General features: G+C 52.8%; 6 protein-coding genes across 7 annotated transcripts; 3 read left to right on the top strand and 3 right to left on the bottom strand.

The window, feature by feature from the left end:
• Nucleotides 1–223: 223 nt before the first annotated feature.
• CAOG_00910 (hypothetical protein) lies at nucleotides 224–2070 on the top strand (the record flags this gene model as incomplete). The annotated part of the gene is made up of 2 exons (XM_004365724.2): nucleotides 224–873; nucleotides 1033–2070. The coding sequence occupies 2 exons, from the start codon at nucleotides 224–226 to the stop codon at nucleotides 1958–1960; spliced, it is 1578 nt and encodes a 525-aa protein (XP_004365781.1). The 3' UTR covers nucleotides 1961–2070.
• A 60-nt stretch (nucleotides 2071–2130) lies between these two features.
• On the bottom strand, nucleotides 2131–3688 carry CAOG_00909 (hypothetical protein). The gene is made up of 3 exons (XM_004365723.2): nucleotides 3550–3688; nucleotides 2690–2936; nucleotides 2131–2298 (listed from the first exon to the last, which is right to left on the bottom strand). The coding sequence occupies exons 1-3, from the start codon at nucleotides 3616–3618 to the stop codon at nucleotides 2285–2287; spliced, it is 330 nt and encodes a 109-aa protein (XP_004365780.1). The 5' UTR covers nucleotides 3619–3688; the 3' UTR covers nucleotides 2131–2284.
• A 1662-nt stretch (nucleotides 3689–5350) lies between these two features.
• Nucleotides 5351–8279, top strand: CAOG_08454 (hypothetical protein; the record flags this gene model as incomplete). Its single annotated transcript, XM_011271724.1, has 4 exons — nucleotides 5351–5601; nucleotides 6517–6787; nucleotides 6883–6957; nucleotides 7056–8279. 4 exons carry the CDS (start codon nucleotides 5351–5353, stop codon nucleotides 8277–8279), a joined length of 1821 nt encoding a protein of 606 aa, XP_011270026.1.
• A 700-nt stretch (nucleotides 8280–8979) lies between these two features.
• CAOG_00908 (hypothetical protein) lies at nucleotides 8980–12851 on the bottom strand (the record flags this gene model as incomplete). Its single annotated transcript, XM_004365722.1, has 2 exons — nucleotides 8980–9043; nucleotides 9151–12851. The coding sequence occupies 2 exons, from the start codon at nucleotides 12849–12851 to the stop codon at nucleotides 8980–8982; spliced, it is 3765 nt and encodes a 1254-aa protein (XP_004365779.1).
• Nucleotides 12852–13404: 553 nt separating this feature from the next.
• CAOG_00907 lies at nucleotides 13405–16103 on the top strand. 2 transcript variants are annotated; one of them, XM_011271649.1, is made up of 2 exons: nucleotides 13405–13805; nucleotides 14332–16103. In XM_011271649.1, the coding sequence occupies exon 2, from the start codon at nucleotides 14335–14337 to the stop codon at nucleotides 15850–15852; it is 1518 nt and encodes a 505-aa protein (XP_011269951.1). In that variant the 5' UTR covers nucleotides 13405–13805; nucleotides 14332–14334; the 3' UTR covers nucleotides 15853–16103. The 2 variants fall into 2 exon arrangements, with proteins under 2 accessions (XP_011269951.1, XP_004365778.2); XM_004365721.2 differs by lacking the exon at nucleotides 13405–13805 and adding an exon at nucleotides 13924–14212.
• On the bottom strand, nucleotides 16027–17895 carry CAOG_00906 (hypothetical protein). Its single transcript, XM_004365720.2, has 8 exons — nucleotides 17529–17895; nucleotides 17329–17404; nucleotides 17194–17255; nucleotides 16960–17071; nucleotides 16821–16890; nucleotides 16617–16747; nucleotides 16376–16535; nucleotides 16027–16262 (listed from the first exon to the last, which is right to left on the bottom strand). The coding sequence occupies exons 1-8, from the start codon at nucleotides 17869–17871 to the stop codon at nucleotides 16149–16151; spliced, it is 1068 nt and encodes a 355-aa protein (XP_004365777.2). The 5' UTR covers nucleotides 17872–17895; the 3' UTR covers nucleotides 16027–16148.
• Between the last annotated feature and the right edge of the window lie 20 nt (nucleotides 17896–17915).

Raw genomic sequence — 17915 nt, 5'->3', positions numbered from 1 at the left:
TGACATTGCGCAACAAAATTGTCAGAGGATCGCAGCAGAGTGTGCAGAGTGCGCAAGTTTGAGTACAGAAGAGACAGAGCCGGGTAGACAAAGTGGAGGATGGTTGAATGTTGGAAGTGTTTGAATTTGTTGTTCACTCTCCTTTTTATTCTGATGTTTGCAATAAAGGAAGAGTTACAGCTGACTTGGTTTACGTAATCTCAGAAACGGAACGATTACAGCAATGGAGCATCACTCTCAACCACCACCACCACTACCAGCACTACCAGCACTACCACCACTGCCAGTAGAAGCAACGACGACGACGACGACGACGACGACGACGACGACAACGACAACCTCTGCTATTGTCGCTGATGCTACGATGCCGCTCAAGCCAGACCCATCTGCTCTACGTCGCTCCACAGCACGTCGGAGAGCCGTCTTTGCCGCGCTCTTCACCATCGAGCTGGCCACTTCCGTCGTCTACTCGTTCATTGCGCCGTTCTACACGGACGAAGCGCATGCAAAGTCTGTGAGCCAGACGGCCGCGGGATGGGTCTTTGCGTCTCTGGCGGCGGCCGTCGTGGTCGTGTCGCCGTTCGCAGGCGGCCTCATGGCCAAGCTCGGGCGGCGACGACTGCTCCTGACGGGCCTTGTCATCGAGGCGTCTTCCACCATGCTGTTTGGATTCACGACGCTTCTGCCCGACGGCGCGGCCTTCTTCTCGGGTTGCGTCATACTGCGCTTGATCGAGGGAGTCGGGTCGGCGTTTGTCGGAACGGCCGCTCTCGCAATCGCCGCAGCAGAGTTTAAGGATACTCGGGCATCTGCGCTTGGTGCCATTGGCATTGCATCGGGCCTTGGATATTGCGGCGGCGCTCCGCTTGGCGGGTATGTGTGTAAAAAATTGTTGGTTTGCAAAGTCTCCGATTCCACCAACGTCTCTTTTCCAACCAAAAGCATGGCACGAGAGTGTCAATTGCCCAAACGTAGTACTGACCATGCTCTCCTATGCTGTTTCCGTATTGTCGCGCGCGTTGTTGGGGCCAGATTTCTGTATGACTGGCAAGGATTCCGACTACCGTTTCTCGTTTGCGGCGGTCTGGAGTTTTGCACCATTCCGCTCGTTCTGCTGTGTATTCCTGCGTCGTCATCTCAAGGAGTGACTGCGATCGACTCCATCGAGGCAGCCAAACAAAACCCTGCGGCGCATACGGACACGCGCAAACGCTCTTCTTCACATGCATTGCTACCGCCTGCCACGCCACGAAAGCTGCTGCGCATTCCTCGCATTTGGGTTGGATGCTTTGCGGCGATTCTTAGCATTGCGGCCATCACCTATCTGGATCCGTCGCTGTCCACGTTTTGCGGCGACACGTTCAACATGTCGCCCGGCACTGTCGGCATCATGTTTCTCGTCATCTCCATCGTCTATGGCGTCGCTTCGCCGCTGGTTGGCATGCTAGCCGAACGCATCTCGCCGCTAGCGTTGATGGCTGTCGGCTCGGTCCTGTCCGTGATTGCCTACCTCATTGTTGGCCCGAGCCCATTGCTTCCGTTTTTGCCACAGACCGAGGCAGTCGCATGGACCTCCATGGCAGCCATTGGTCTCTCAATTAGCGTAGCCTGCGTCCCGATCGTCCCCGAGCTGATTGCGGCGGGCGCAACGCGGCATCCGAACGACGACGCCTTGTCGGACGCAGTGTCTGTGATTGCCGCATGCATCTTCTCGCTCGGAGAGTTTATTGGGCCCATCATGGGAGGAGCTATCGTTCCAGCTGTCGGATTCGAGTGGGGCGCCACCATTTTCGCCTGCATTCTGCTCGCATTCGCCATTGTACAGTGCGCAACCGCAACAAGTGTGCTCTGTTCTGGAAACTGCTGCACACGGAGCCGTCTTGCTCCTGACAATGATGAACCAGAGCAGCACCAGCCCCTCTTGTTGAATGCAGACCTTGGCGAAGCCGAGGAGGCCTGAAAAAACAAAGAAAGGGGGAAACGTTCGTCCGTACCTCACTTTTTGTACTGTTAGTCATCCTGTACCACTATGTTATTCCTTCTGTTAATAGACGAAATTGCAACCTCGCCTCTCGGTTGTTCTGATACTGCACACTTGTATCCGAGTTCGGATCAACGGAAAAGTTGGAATGGGTTTTGAACACCGACATTTTTCATTCACAGAACAAAAGGGACAGTTTGTTTTGTGGCAAACACACAGCAAGGCACTGCACTAGACATCGATGCGGGAAGCCACCGAGAGAAATCGGGGATTGGGAGTGAAGTGAACGGAAGCAGAAGGTGCTTAATCGAAAAGACCTGACAAGGGGCACACAAAGAGCGAGAAAGGTGAGAACAAGGCCAACCCGAGAGGTTTAATTGCATCATAGCGTTCAACCGAACAAAAGCATGAAAGAAAGAGAACGAAAGAGAACAAGAGAGGAGAGGAAAGGAAGAAAACGTCAGGAATACTAGTTGATCTCAATCGCACAAGCACCAATGGGCTGTGCGTCATCCAAACTGTGAAATGAAAGCATTAGGTATGTCATCACGATAAAAGATGGTGGTCTCTTCAATGACCGAGACAGCGGAGCAAAGGAGAAAGGATTGAAAAAAAAAATCAAAGAGGAAGAAAAAACAAAAAAAAAAAACCGCATGGCAAACACACGGGTCAAAGAGGGAGAAAAAAACCCAAGTCAAGCAAGCTTACCGAAGCCCATGTCGCCCTCCTCGGACTCCTCCTTCTTCTTCTCCTCCTTCTTGGGCTCCTCCTTCTTGGCCTCAGTCTTGGCAGCGGCGGCGGGGGCGGCAGCGGCAGCGGGGGCAGCGCCAGCAGCACCGACGTTGGCGATGAGGTCGCCAATCGAGCGGCCCTCAAGAGCCTTGGCGAAGAGAGCGGGCCAGTAAGCCTCAACGTCGATCTTGGCGGCCGAGATCAGCTTGGAGATCTTGTCGGCCTGTGTGAGGGAGGGGTGAAACACAAGGTGGAACGGGGGTGAGCGACGAAACGATGGCCAAAGAAGAAAAAAAAAAAGAAAAAAAGAAAAAAAAAAGCCAATATTGCACAACGCATTTGAACAAATCGTATGTCAGCCGCAGCGCTGCAGCACAGACCAGCTTCGAAAGGGCACACAGTGTTAACACCTCGCTTCAACTGCTTCCCTCTGTGAGAGGCAAGAGCGGAGAAGCAGACGAGAACCAAAGCAAGCAGAGAAAGAAAAAAGACAAAGAAAAAAAAAAAAAAAAAGACAAAGATCTTGAACCGCGTGGTTGATTTTTTTTTTTTTTTTTTTGCCTTTTCGTTTGTTCAAGTTCGCGTTGCACTGAACAGTGCACTGGGCATGTCCACCAACGCACCTGGCAACCAAGCCAACGCAGAGGCGCGCGCAGGCTGGAAGGGAAGTCCAGAGCGCTCACGGCCAGAAGGCCAGGCCATCGCGAGCCAAGTTAAAAAAAAAAAAAAGCCAATTTTTTCTTTCTTTCTTTCGCTTCAAGCTTCGGGCGCCCCCTCCTTTCCCCATTCCCCCCACAAGCAGTTGTCAACCATGAAAGAGAGGGTGTTGCACTTACGGTGACGGCGACGTCGTCGTCGTGGAGGATGAGGGCAGCGTAAACGCAGGCGAGTTCGGACTTGGACATTGTAAAATCGAGGACGCGGAAGCTTTAACCTTTTGGATCGACGATCTTTTAGGAGAGCGAGCAAATAAATATATTCAAGCTCAAAGTTGAAAATTAAATGGAAAAAAAAACAAAAAACCGAAAGACCATTGCACAATCACTCTTGCATTGCAAGCGGGTTGGAGCGACATGACGATGCAATAATAAGAAATTGAACAATTGTATTATGCAAAGGAAGACAGTGGCTCCCCCTCCCAAACCTTCCCTTTTCACTCCGAGACCCCTTCCTCCCCCTTGCTAAGGTCAGCTCAAGTAGATTTCTATTCACAACAGGAACTATTGCAGAGGGACTTGTTTTGTTCGATGCTACGGAACTCTGCCACGAAAACAACCAACCCAAAATCTATCAACTCCACTCGACAACGCCGATCTATTTGTCGTTCTTTCTAATTTGAAAGCGCAGGGCGAGAGAAGGTTGACACGCCAGCCCATCCCTGTCACATGCGTCTTCATCACCACAAGCATCAACATTATCAAAACAGCATGATCTGCGATGCAAGGGGGGGGGCAGAAGGGTGTGGTTTCGTGATCCTCTACGACTTCCAATCAACAACACCAAGTTCCATGGCTGCAACCAATGAGTAGCCACATCCTGTTTCCTATTGAGCATGTAATTATGGGCGCTCACTGGAGCGAGGGGAAGAGAGGAGGAGGAGGAGGAGGAGGAGGAGGTCGGGAAGGGGAGAAGCCTTTTTCGTAGATGTTTCTGCTGGCGAACTAGTGATGCTCAAACTCTGCTCTACTTGGACGCATACTAAGACGTGTCCAAGTAACTCCACAATGCGGAATGAAAGCATTGTAGCGTGCTTGAAGAGGGCGGCGGACGGGGACAATGAATCCAAAGCTGGTTTCCGAATCTTGACCACAAAGTCGACAAGATGTCTGAAGCACCTGGTTGCACCTGACTGTGATTTAGCTGCTTGCGTCAAAACGAAGTAATCGACATTTAGAAAGTTAGAATTACTCTTTTTGTTTTTTCTTGTTTGATCATCTTTGGTTTCTCCGTTGGTCGGCGCCAGAAAAGCTGCTTTTTCACCATTTTCCATCCATTGCCCGTCGACAGCTCGAATGACCACCATCCTATCGCCTCTCCCTGCTTCTGGGCAGATGACACACCATCCGGACACACGGTTCCATCATCTGGCTGAGGACGCAGTGAAGCCTCTGCCTCTCGACATGCCCTGGATGGCCCACTCGGTAAAGCAAAACTTGAACCCATCGCTGTCATCATGTTATCTTGCAGAGAACCGTTCTACAATGAAAATCTTACATGCACTTGACACAGTTGGATGACACATTCTCCAGCTCTTCGTCAGAGCCGACGACGAATGACGACTCGAAGGACAGCAGCAGCAGTCTCGATTCGTCGTTCGAGCGTTACGAACAAGACGCCAAGCTTGCCAGTCACAACAACGCTGCTACTGTTGATGATAGCGAGGCGCAATACACTGAAGATGACGACGAGGACCAGTGGACTGACTGCGACGACGAACTCGAGTCGTTCACACAACTGCAAGTTCCTCGCATTATTTGGCCACCCCATCGCGCACCTCAACTCGAATTGAAAACGCTTTCATCGATTCTTGTCAATCCCTATCTCGCCGTTTTGGGTGTTGAGTTAGAGAACAGTCGCTTTTTGTTACAATTACCTTTTCACGTTTTTGTCTGTCGTTCTCTGGTGTTTTTGGCGATCATGAGCACTACTTCGAGACGTGGTGGAGGCGGCGCTCGTGGCGGCGGTCGTGGCGGCGCTCGTGGCGGCGCTCGTGGCGGCACTCGTGGCGGCGCTCGCACGACTGCTGCAAGCACGACCGCTGCGAGCACAACGGCTGAAAGCACGACCGCTGCGAGCACAACGGCTGCAAGCACGACCGCTGCAAGCACGACCGCTGCAAGCACGACCGCTGCGAGCACGCCTGAGGAGCTTGCTGCCCTTCCACTCCCGTGAGTTCGTTTGCGGCTTTGGTTGAAGGCGCGAAAAAAAAAAAGAAAAAAGAAGCGCGGTGTCCCTCTCCGTCCCTCGGGAGCAGTCCACCGCTTCCCCTCCCCCCATCGCCCAAACCGACAAACGCTGCTGACTAAATGCACTATGCTCTATCCAGGAGGGATGTCCGCAGTGCGATGCGGGCAGTGTGATGCTGGCAGTGAATCTGTCCTTTGTTTCAAAACGCTTGTTTCAAAAACGCGCGTTCATCTGCAACTGATTTCCCGCCATATTTTTTTCGCGGTTTTTTTTTTCTCAACCCACTCCTCCTTGGAGACGTCGAGACGAGACTCCAATGCGTTGATGAAGTGTCATTGGCATTGCGTTGCGATTGTTAATGGTTCTTGCTCGCCGTTGGAATCGACGGTCGGCAGGAGGGGATGGCGAAAAGAGATGCTGGAAATGGGATGAAACCCCATGATGCAGTGATGAGATGCGTGGATGAATGGCCTTCTCTGTCTGTCCATGACAGAATGGCGTGTTGCTGATTGATGTTGTTGGGTGTCACTATGGCGCAAGGGTTGCGCGATGCGCTCTTGGGCTTCGCCTTTGTTTTCTTGATTGTGTTTTTTTTTTTTTTTGTTCTTTGCTTGTGTTTTTCTGCTTTCCTTTCTCTTTCCTTCCAGTAATCCCGTTGCTCTGTTGACCATTTTGATTTTGATTTTGTTTTTCGTTCGTTTTTCTTCTTCTTTTTTGCTTTGGGGGGGGGTGGGAAGGAGGGACAGAGGGAGGGAGGTTGGAAGTTGTTGTTTGTCCCTCGTTTCTTTGGCAAGCCAGCAGCAGTTGGTTAGTGTTTCGTATTCGAGAACAAGCGACTAATCACACAAAATGCTTTGAATGTGTCGCAAACTCTGCTCTGGCTACGCATTGTACAGGATTATAGAAGCGATTGGCTCGTTGCGGAATGAAGTGAAAGACATGAAGGATCACCTTACAGCGCAAATCACAGACGTGCAGAAAGACGTAAAAGATGTGCAGAAAGACGTAAAAGATGTGCAGAAAGACGTAAAAGATGTGCAGATACAGCAGGGTGCGATGACCGAAGCCCTCTTTGAGGTGCTGACGAAGGACTCGTCGCTTGTGCCCAACGTGAAGTTAGCTTCACTCAAGGAGGCGCTCAAAGTCGTTGTCGCGCTTCTGCAGGCGGTAAGACTACCACTAATAGCATGTTGCAGTTGGTGTTCGTGCGTTCTCGGCAACTCATCGTCATTCCTTCGTCTTTTGATCGCGAATTTCACCAGAATCCCCAGAGCGCACGCCTGTTTGAGCTCATGGACGTCCAGAGCCACACTCGCGAGATCGCTGATCGGCTCTGGGTAAGTCAACACAACGTTGAAAGTTGTGAGGGCGATCATTGTCCGCACAGTGCAGCTTACCGTTGCTTGCGTGTTCTTCACTATTGAACCTGTGGCAGGACTCTGGCTACTTTCTGCGCTTCATGTACGAACTCAACTTCGTGGTCGCAAGGTTGCCTGCTGTGGGCTCGCTGAATCAAGAGCAACTTACAACTCTGTTCAAGGATGCCGAGGTGGCCGCGAATGCCTTGTTCGGCGAGATGGCGATGCCCGGCTCTGCTCCTACGCTCGACTGGATGAAAATCAAGCCAAGTCTCGCAGGCGCTGGCGGGCTGCTCTCGCACCTCGTGGATCAACCTGCCCTCGAGGCAAAGTTGCGCATCCTTTGGCCTGACTTTGACAATCGCGCCCGCCAGGCTGAAGTCTTTGGGGGGCTGCTTCACGATGCTGCAACGGAGTTCCAGGGCATGTGCAACAAGGCAACCGACCATTCTTCCCTGCCAGAGTTGTCTCCCAGCCTTCACGAAATGCTCTGCGGCAAGCTCGGACTCTTGGTTGCCGTCAGCATCCACACTCGCTTGAAGCCGACGCTCAATCTGCATTTGGGCGAAGTGGAGTGCGATGCCATGGCACCACTTGATGACCCTGTGCAGCCTCATGTTGGGGTGCAACTGGTGGAGATCAAGCGCACTCCAAAGCCTGTCAAGGCTGCTCAGAGACAGCTGCTGATTCGCTCGGCACTGTTCGTTGCGCTCTTCCAGCTGATGCCGCGGCAGAAGAAGGAGACACAGATCCCAATTCACATTCAGGGGTTCTTCTACACGTCTGGACCCCACGGGCTACGTGAGCTTTACGGTGAAAAGGCCAAGAAAGTGCTCCGTGACGAGTTCAAGAACAAGGTGTTTGGGGACGCGAGGACGGAGACTGACCCAGAGCTGTCGTTCGCCATCTTCCCTCTGATTAAGTTCAAGCCAGCGATACCCTCTTGGGCCACTTTGGTATTTGTTGCTTCCTCGACCTCCGCTGGGTCTGCTCCTGTCAAGGCTCCTGTCGAGGCTGCTGCCGCTACTCCTGTCGAAGATGCTGACCCTGGTCCTGCCAAGACTGCTGTCGATGCTGTTGTCGATGCTGTTGTCGATGCTGTTGTCGATGCTGTCGATGCGCAAGATCAGGCGCTTGTCGCTCCGCCTGACGTGGCGCCTGCCGAGGATGCCGCCGAGGATGCTGTCAAACTCCTCGCGAAGCGTTGGAAGAAGCCGTCACTCCTGCTGGCGTGCACCCTGCTTCTGATGATGCTGCTGCTGGTCCTGCGGACCAAGACCGCTCTTCCACTGAGTAGTTGAGACCACCAAAGAGCTAGTACTTTGTGTTTCCTGTTGCCTGTCCTGGGACACGTTGCTCGTTCTCTGTACCGCTCTCTGCTTTCGTGCTCCACCTTCTGAATTGTTCCCCGTGCCGAAGCGTGAACCTGTCTTTTGCCCGCGGCTAATCGTTGCCTGTGTTTTGCATGGACGGCGATTCAGTTGTTGTTGTTGTTGTTGTTGTTGTTGTTGTTGTTGTTGTTGTTGTTGTTGTTGTTGTTGTTGTTGTTGTTGTTGTTCCTCGCATTTGTTGTTTGCCAAGTCCTACCTCTCAAAAAGCCCAAAAAAATAAACTCGTGTCGTGTCTTAGTGGCTCGGAAAGTAAAGTCAGAACTCGTGGTAAACTGCAGCGTAATTGACAACGGAGCCCCGAGACATTGCCCGCCTGTGCACCACAAAAGACATGCTGCTCGTGATAGCGGTCGACAAACATGCTGCCCTGACAAAGAGAGGGACAGACACTGTCGTAAAGAGCGGCAAGAGTCAACCGCGTTCGTCCAAGATGCAAGATGCGAGGGCGATCAGCTTTCATCGAAGAAATGTGCTAGATTTCAACAGCGTTTCCCCACCTGCTTTCTAAAGAGAGCGGCCTTTTTGATCAGTAGGACGACGACAAGCAAAAGGAGGAGGGGCGTCAAGTTCAACGACATTCTTGATTCGGTCGTTGACCCAAAGCAAAACATCAACTACCTACATCATCAGCGAGTCGACCCGCTGACAAGAATACGCAGCAATAGTCGCAATTGCTACAACAGTCCAAAACAGTCCGACAACTCAAACTCGTTCAACTTGCAAAAGTATGACGCGCACATTTAATTGAGCAACAGAAAACAGCGTGAAGAGGATGGATTACAACATGAACTGCAGCTCCTTGTCAGTGAAGTGAATGCCACGCTGTTGCCACGGCTGCACATCACGGACAGGGGCTTGTCGACGCTCGGGACCACACCCTACATCCGCACGCCCAAAATACGCATCCCAAAATGCAAGCAACTCGCGAGACTTTGGAGTCTGGAGAATCTCGAGGCGGTCGCGATACGTAGCGCAGCAGCGGAAGCTGTCGAAATGCTGCCTCTCCGGGTCCTTGTTCGCAAGGTTGCGAAACAGACCAAATGCTGAAACAAGATCGGTGGCGAGCAAGCACATGCCGCGGTTGTGCTGAAGCGCATGGTCTGTCCGTGGTTTGCCGCTTCCTGTGGCAGACGCTCTTCGCTTGAACTCGGCCAGGGCAGCATCGGCAAAGGCAAGCGCTTCGTTTGCCCAACGCAGATGAATGCGGCAGATACGGGAAACGATCACAAGCAAGAAGCAGCGTTCAGACGAGAGGTCGCCAAACCTGCAAACGTCTTCCACCAGCGCATTCAGAGCCTGCACGGTGGTTTGACGGTCGGCGGTTTGTGGCAGAAACTGCAGGGCAAACCGAACCGGAGGTGTGAAAGTTTCGCCGAGTTCGCGTTGGCGATGAAACAATAGCTGATCAAGAGCATCACCCAGGTGCTGGGCAATGTGCACAATCATCAAAGCCAGTCCGGCAATAGGCGCGGTCGACCACGTCGACAGTTGCGGTTTGAGGATGTGCAGCGCAATCAGCGGGTGCCAAATGAACATTGACCCTTGCTGTTGCCCAACGAGTTCTTGCGCGGCAGCGTCGAGGCCGACTTCGCGAGTTGTGGGCAAATTCAACGAGTCACGAGCAAACAGAGCCAAGATGGCCAACGAGGTGAGCAGAGTCTTGCTCGAACGCGTCGCGGACGCCAACTGGGTGTCGACAAAGTCTTCGAGTGGTTGAAACTTGCAGCGAGCTGCCGTGACGGCCACAGTAAAAAGGTGAAAAGTAAAGCGAGATGTTTGAACGGACTGCCTTGAGTTGGCGGCCTTTCGGAGTTCAAGCAGCGCTTCGCGACTTTCGGGGAAGTGTTTGGAATAAAGCGTCACAAAGCCGCCGACTTCAGCCGGTGTCAGAAACGGATCCACTGTTAGCATTGTATCCGCCCAGTCTGGCAGGGCATCGCAAACAGCAACGATCACGCCAAGAGGAGCCCGACCGCGTGTCCGCTGAACGAGTGTCGATAGCCAGTCACTTGGAGCGTCGTCCACGACGAGGACAAACTGCCCGTCTGCTCGCAGAGTGTCGCAGACTTCCGGAGTGATGCCGCGGACATTGTCACTTGGAATAACCACACGGTAGTTCTGGCGTTCCAGCTCGCGTGCAGCAAGTCGCAACATCGTCGATGCGCCAGAGCCGCGAAAGCGTCGGTAGAGCACGAGCACTTGCAAGGCGTCTACACCGGACGCAGACGGCCGACGGACGGAGCGCTGGAACATACCACTTACATGGTCCACAATGGTCCCGACTTGCCTGCGCTGCACCGCCACCTGGAGGTGGATCATATCCCACAAAAGTTGATTGTTGCCCGGAACGTGGTGCAGACAGCCTCGAAGCCATTGCCGAACGGTTTCAGTTTCTAGAGTCGAGTGAACCGGGGGTGGAATGGACCGAACAGGCAGGTTGTTGCGATGAATGGCACGTTCCGTGCCGCGAACCTGCTTGGCACTCTCCTTGACGTGTGGAAAATCGAGCGCCAGGTAGGGATGCAGGCACCAAGTTCGGTCGCGCGCCAAACCAGAGAGAGGTGCCCGATTGTGCGGCAGGCTGCCGACAGGAACAGCAATGATGCGATCCTGCTCGCCCAATCGTGCCACCAACTGCTGGAGCTCATTGTGAGAAGTGGCGGAATCAATGACAACGACAAGAAGCACAGGGGCTCCCGGGCGCTGCTGACGCGCCGCATCCAGTTGGAGCACAGAGTTGGCGCCGACTTGAGGAAGGGTAGAGTCAAAGAAGACGTCAGCCAGCCAGGAATCCCTCGGAGGGACGCCCACCAGGACCTTGTGAACCAGACCGTTGCATAGTAGCTCCAACGCGCTCACGTCAGTCGGGTGAACGCGCAGCCACACATCAAATGGTGTTGAAGGTCGATCAGAGTAGACAAACGCCCGGATGCGACCCTCGTGGACATAGATTGGCGCCACATTTTCGGGCAACACCACACGGATGCCAATAACTTGACGAGCATGCACGGTGTCTCTCTCGGCCTCGAACGCACGAACTTGTGTTGAGGTGGAACGCTGCCGCTGCTGCTGCCGCTGCTGCTGCTGCTCTTGTTGTTGATTTGACTGTTTGAACTTGCGTTTGGCCTTCTCTTTCTGCTCGACAATCCAAGCAAGCAACAGAGGCAATGCCGCATCCGAAACACCAACAGCAATCATCATGGGAGGGGCATCCTCCAGCTCAAACATGTGCCCATGGAGCTGGCGACGCAGGCTGTTCCAGTCGTCTCGAGCGACATTGTCGCCAATCGTTACGACATGTCGGAGCACTCCGGAGCTGGGGAGCAGCTTGTACCAAGTCACGGCAACAGTTGCCTGGCATGCAGGGAAGAGAAGGCCAAAAAAGTCTTGCAAATCCTTGTCCAACCGCGCTTCGACGCCTAAATCTGGCGAGCTTTGTGGAGTGGTGAATATGTCGCGTTGGTTGTGAGTCGATGGGTCGCTGTCGGCCTTGCTGCCGACGCTGTCGCTGTTGTCAATGCTGTCATTGATGTCAATGCTGTCACTGATGTCAACGCTGTCACTTTTGCCAATGCTGTCACTGTGGTCACTGCTGTCGTGATTGTGAAGGCCGGGGTCTGGTCTGGGCGATCTCGCGGACGAGTTCACCCGACATTCCTGCACTCGAAGGCCCAACGCCACGGGGGGTGCGGTCGAGCTTTCATCGATTCCAATCCAAAGCGTTCTCTCTCTGACCGTTCGAGTCGACGAGTTGATCAGCGGATCAAGCGTGCGGGCAACAAGCTCCCACAGGGCGTCGTATTTGACGCGAGGCGAACGGAGGTGCTTAAACTCGACAAACTCCGTTTCGGGCACTTGCCAAGGAAGCTCTGGAGCCAAGTTTCCGCCTTTGTCGTTGGATGAACGTACCGGGCCTTGCTTCAACTCCACCGGGGAGACGATAACGTCTTGGGCTTCACGGCGGGGGTCACAGGTCGTCATTTGCAGCACTTGTTGAGGGCTGATGCTAGCAACCCGTTTGACCCACTCTTCGAACGGCAAAGGAACTTCCACCGCCGTCGAGTCACGTACAAAACCAATGTGACGTTCCGCTTTGTCTGTGGCAAGTTTGACGCGAGAAAGGGCAATTTGACCGGCAGGCAAGGGCTCGGCGAGGACCGTGTAACCATCCGTTGTGTCTTGGCGATGGCACACTGCGCCAAAATCAGGCGTGCAGCCCTCTTGGAAGCGCTCAAAACGCACACTGGGAAGCGAGTTTTCAGCGTCCAAGACAATCGCTGCCCATAGCTGATCTGAAGCCAGCCCAGGTGCAGCAACCAAGCGGAACGAAGCCGCGGAATATCCGTTGCGGATGAGCTCGAGAAGCTGTCGCGCCGCGATGTGCTCTCCTGCCTTGCCAATGACAAATGTAACAATGCCGGGCACTGTTGGTGTTGGCGAGTCCTCTGGTGTTGGAAGCGAGCGCGCAGCGGGAAGTGCCATTTAACGAAAAGAAAAAGAGGCAACCTGTTCCTTTGTGGTACGAACTGGGCTCATCCCTAATCGGTCTTCCCCTCATTCTTCACTATATTCTTAGTAAACGATACTTCCGCATACATTTCGTACGATTCTAGGTTAAGTTCCGGGTAAGGTCGAAACACACTGGCTCTGCACCTCCAAAAATTGCATCGTCTGCACCCCTCTTCGACACAAAGACGCTTGAAATCTCCGGAATCGCCGTTTTGTAACTCTTGTCGCACAACTTTAGCAATGCCAATCGTTCATTGTGCGCTGTCGAATCAGGAGAGCATAGCAGGTCATTCTCCTTTTTTTTTTTTTTTTTTGTCTGTGAGTGATTTCGGGCATGATGCTCAAATGCTCTTTGACTTGCTCTCCCACCCAGCCCCCCGCTCCGCCTCGACTCGACGCTTGACTCGGCCCATACGACTACTATTACTACTACTACTCTTCTTACGCTCAGCTACCTGCAGCGGTTGGCATCCTACCAAAGGCGAACGATTCCCACTTTTTTTTTTTTTTTTTTTTTTTGCCTGCATCCAGTTCGGCGATCGTTGGCTCTGCGACTGCGTGCTGCATACGTTCCACTGCTTTCAGCTGGTGCTTGTGGTGCAGTGCAACCGTTGAATGAAGATAGAAGCGGCCAAAGCGCCTCAACAACTCGAGTCAAAGAAAAAAGAAAAAGAAAAAGAAAAAAAAAGCGCTTCAAAAAAAGACCTCGTGCGCTTTCAAAAAAAAAAAAAAAAAAAAAAAAGGGCAAAAACGAGTTTTTTTTTGTTTGATTTTTTCTTGTTGGTTGTGCTCTGCTTCCGTTGTTGATTGTGCTGAACAGCTGCAGAGCAGGCGACAGATCGTGACAACCAGTCCTATGGGCTCTAACTTGCACCCTTTTGGTCGACGTGGACAGCAGCCGTTGCTTCCTGCCTTCTGATCGCCAACGTACAAACTTTTTTTTTTTTTTTTTTTGGTTGCTTCAGTCATGTGGAGTAGTGATTGATTTTTTTCCCTTCTTTTTTTTTTTCCCCACTTTTTTTTTTTTTTTTTTTTTCTGGGACGACTTTTCCCCCACGAATTGTCTCAGTCTGGTTGAGTTTGGGGACCGAACTTTCACGACCCTGTCTCGAAAGTGGCAAACGCTCGAGTGACTTGATCGAAACCAAAGCAATCCAATCGCCATCAAACTCTTTCACAAAGAAGCAGAAGAAGAAAAAAAAAAAAACGAAAAGAAAAAAAAAAAACGATCCCTGCTTTTTTCCCCCCAAATCCCATCTCGCTGACAATCACGCACCATGCACGCAGTCCCACGCGCCACGCTCCAAACACCCCTGCCTGATGAAACACACACAGTGCGCACTCTCCCTTCTCTGCATCTCATGCTCATCCAAACCATCAACTCATCCAAACCCAATCCGTGCTCATTTTTTTTTTTTTTTTTGGCTCCCCCTTTTTTTTTTCTCCTGCTTAGACCATGGTGCACACTGCCCCTCCCTCAAACACCACTTACGACGCCAAGGCTGCGGCTGCCATCCACCGCGCTGCGGCTGTGCGCAACTATAACGTCCAGCCTCGCATGGTCTACAAGACCGTGTCTGGTGTGAACGGCCCGCTTGTCATTCTCGACAATGTCAAGTTCCCCAAGTTCGCCGAGATTGTCAACCTGACCCTTGCTGACGGCACCCAGCGCGCCGGCCAGGTTCTTGAGGTTGCTGGAAACCGCGCCATCGTCCAGGTTTTCGAGGGCACCTCGGGCATTGATGCCAAGAACACCACCTGCGAGTTCACTGGTGATGTCCTCAAGATCCCCGTCTCGGAGGACATGCTTGGTCGCGTCTTCAACGGCTCCGGCAAGGCCATCGACAAGGGCCCCGCTGTGCTTGCCGAGGACTACCTCGACATTCAAGGTCAGCCCATCAACCCTTGGTCGCGCATCTACCCCGAGGAAATGATCCAGACTGGTATTTCTGCCATCGACACGATGAACTCGATCGCCCGTGGCCAAAAGATCCCCATCTTCTCGGCTGCCGGTCTTCCCCACAACGACATTGCCGCCCAAATCTGCCGCCAAGCAGGCCTTGTCAAGGCTGATGTCAAAAAGGGCGTCGTCGACGACCACGAGGACAACTTTGCCATTGTCTTCGCCGCCATGGGTGTCAACATGGAGACTGCCCGCTTCTTCAAGCAAGATTTCGAGGAGAACGGCTCGATGGAGCGAACGACCCTCTTCCTCAACCTCGCCAACGACCCCACCATCGAGCGCATCATCACCCCGCGTCTCGCTCTTACCACCGCCGAGTACTATGCCTACCAATGCGAGAAGCACGTGCTCGTCATTCTGACAGACATGTCCTCGTACGCTGAGGCTCTTCGTGAGGTCTCGGCCGCTCGTGAGGAAGTCCCCGGTCGCCGTGGTTTCCCCGGTTACATGTACACTGATTTGGCCACCATCTACGAGCGTGCCGGTCGTGTCCAGGGCCGCAACGGCTCCATCACCCAAATCCCCATTCTTACCATGCCCAACGACGATATTACCCACCCCATTCCCGATCTTACGGGCTACATTACCGAGGGCCAGATTTACGTTGATCGTCAGCTGCACAACCGTCAGATCTACCCGCCGATCAACGTCTTGCCATCGCTTTCGCGTCTGATGAAGTCCGCTATCGGTGAAGGCATGACCCGCCACGACCACTCGGACGTGTCCAACCAGCTGTACATGAACTATGCCATTGGCAAGGACGCCCAGGCCATGAAGGCTGTCGTCGGTGAGGAAGCCTTGACCTCGGAAGATTTGCTCTACCTCGAGTTCCTCGAAAAGTTCGAGAAGGGCTTCATTGCTCAGGGCCCTTACGACGGCCGCACCATTTTCGACTCGCTCGAGATTGGATGGAATCTGCTCCGTATCTTCCCCAAGGAGTTGCTCAAGCGCATCCCCGAGAAGGTCATCAACGAGTTCTATGCCCGCGATTCCCGCGTCAACGCTCGTTAAAACAACACGTCCCATTCTATTTTTTTTTTTTGTTTCCCCCTTTCCTTTTTTTTTTTTCTTCTGTCAGCTTTTGTTGTTTTTCGACCCTTCCACCCCTTTTTGTTGCTTCTTGTTTGACTTTCTCTTGTTATGCTTTTGGAAGGATGCGATTTTTCTCTGATGCCTGTGTTTTGTGTTTTGTTTGTTTTATGTTTGATTTGTTTTTCTGCTCCGGGCCAGCTGAAGCGTGTCTTCCAAAGTACCAAAAAAACATTGTTTTTTTTTTCTCCATCCGAGTACAACGTTGTTCATGAATTTTACACTGGTGGAGGTCGCGCAGAAAGGACAAATTTGACTGAGACCTCGCGCTCGGGTGTGGTGCCGTCGACATCTTCGTCATCGCTAAAATTCAGTAAATAGTCTCTCCGAGTCTGATGAGCAAGGGAATCAAGAGAATGAATAGGAGACAACGCGGTGAGGTGTGGCGTGCGACGTCCTGATTGTTGACAACACCCAAACGACTCCAAACAACTACCATCCTTACTTCGGTTGGCGGTGAAAATACGACGGCGGGATAAAAGCAGGTTGTTTGGGGATAGAGGGCCATGACGTGGGTGCCTTTCGATATGAATGCTTCGTGACGGTGAGGCTCCGGCTGCCAGGTAGGAAGGGCGACAATGCATTTTGCCGGGAGCCAATGCCGACTGATGTTGGGAGCGGGTTCGTACCAAAGCAAGCATGAGCGAAGGACGGTAAAGTCATCGAGACGCGCGAGCTCGTCTTACGTTTGACTCGTGTCGACGTTGACATCCTCAACAATGTCTTCTACTTCATACTGCTGGCTATCCGAGTTGACGACAGTGGCGAGAATCCAGCGATCGTCTGGTTCTTCGACTGCTGCATTGTACGCCGCAACCTGCAAAATCAGAACAACCGTCAGAAAACACGGTTGCTGCCAGCTTTGTTTCTCACCGCTTTGGGCTGCACACCTGTTCTCCATTAGGAACACGATATGCAATGTCCGGGGCAACACAGCCGACTCGCGGCGGGAGTACAGAGCTGCAAAGAACATGGCGGCGAGATTAGTATTCAAACCATCACCAACGTGCAGCACGCCAAAACTCTTACCTGCTACCTCTCCAGGTTGGCAAGTAGCCAACAATAGAGTTAATGACGGACGATCGCCGCTTGGTGCGTTTCCCCACGTCGGCCGAGTGCAGGGCTGCAAGTTGCGTTTCTCCTACCACACACGCGCGCATATCATTGCATGCAGCAACCACAAAGAAACGGTGACGATTCCATGAGCAAAAACCATCACCGCCGCACTCTGGGGTCCATGATCTGTGCGACAGTGCTTCTCACGAATGCGGTTGCGTTTGACATCAATGACTGCTCGAAGTCGCGATTGAACATCCCGCAGTGTCCTATGAGCAAGGGCAGATTAGTAGGCACATCAGGCGATCGTTTCTCACATGAGGAGAGGGTCATCACACTCACTGGAGTTGAGCGGCAGACTTGGCAACGTTGGTGGCGTACAGCTGCTGGAGCTGGTTCCAAAATTCTGGGGTTTGCTCTGCAAAGCACAACCCAAAGATGACATGAAAAAACAATGATCAACGTCAGACCACAATCATCGACATGACAGAATTTGGTATTGGCATCCACGTAGAAAACGCGAAGGGGGAGAAGGGCGAGACCTTGTTGACCAGCGCGCAAGGCAGAGTGCGCTTGAGCTGTCTGCGCCGTGGACGTGGCGAACGCTTGTTGAGCACTTTCAGTCTTGACAAGCAATAGCCGAATGTTCCCGAGCTCGACTGCAGTGGCGGGCAGTGCGATTCGGCTTCTCGTTTCAGTGCTTGCTGGAGTGGCTGGTTTCCCATTGCTGCTCGTCAATGCTGCTCCAGGAGTTGACCCTGCCGACGACGACGACGATGATGATGCTGACGCTGATGCTGACGGTGGTGGTGGTGCTGATGGCGACGTCGACTGCCCCCGAGATGCAGGTGCGGCTCCATTCCGCGTCGACAGCGACAGGAGCATCTTTGTGCTGGATTTGTATTGCAACTAAGACTGGATTTTTTTTC

This window comes from Capsaspora owczarzaki (genome assembly GCF_000151315.2).
Source record: "Capsaspora owczarzaki ATCC 30864 unplaced genomic scaffold supercont2.1, whole genome shotgun sequence".
Lineage (NCBI taxonomy): Eukaryota > Filasterea > Ministeriida > Capsasporidae > Capsaspora > Capsaspora owczarzaki.
This window is presented reverse-complemented; position numbering and strand designations above follow the sequence as displayed.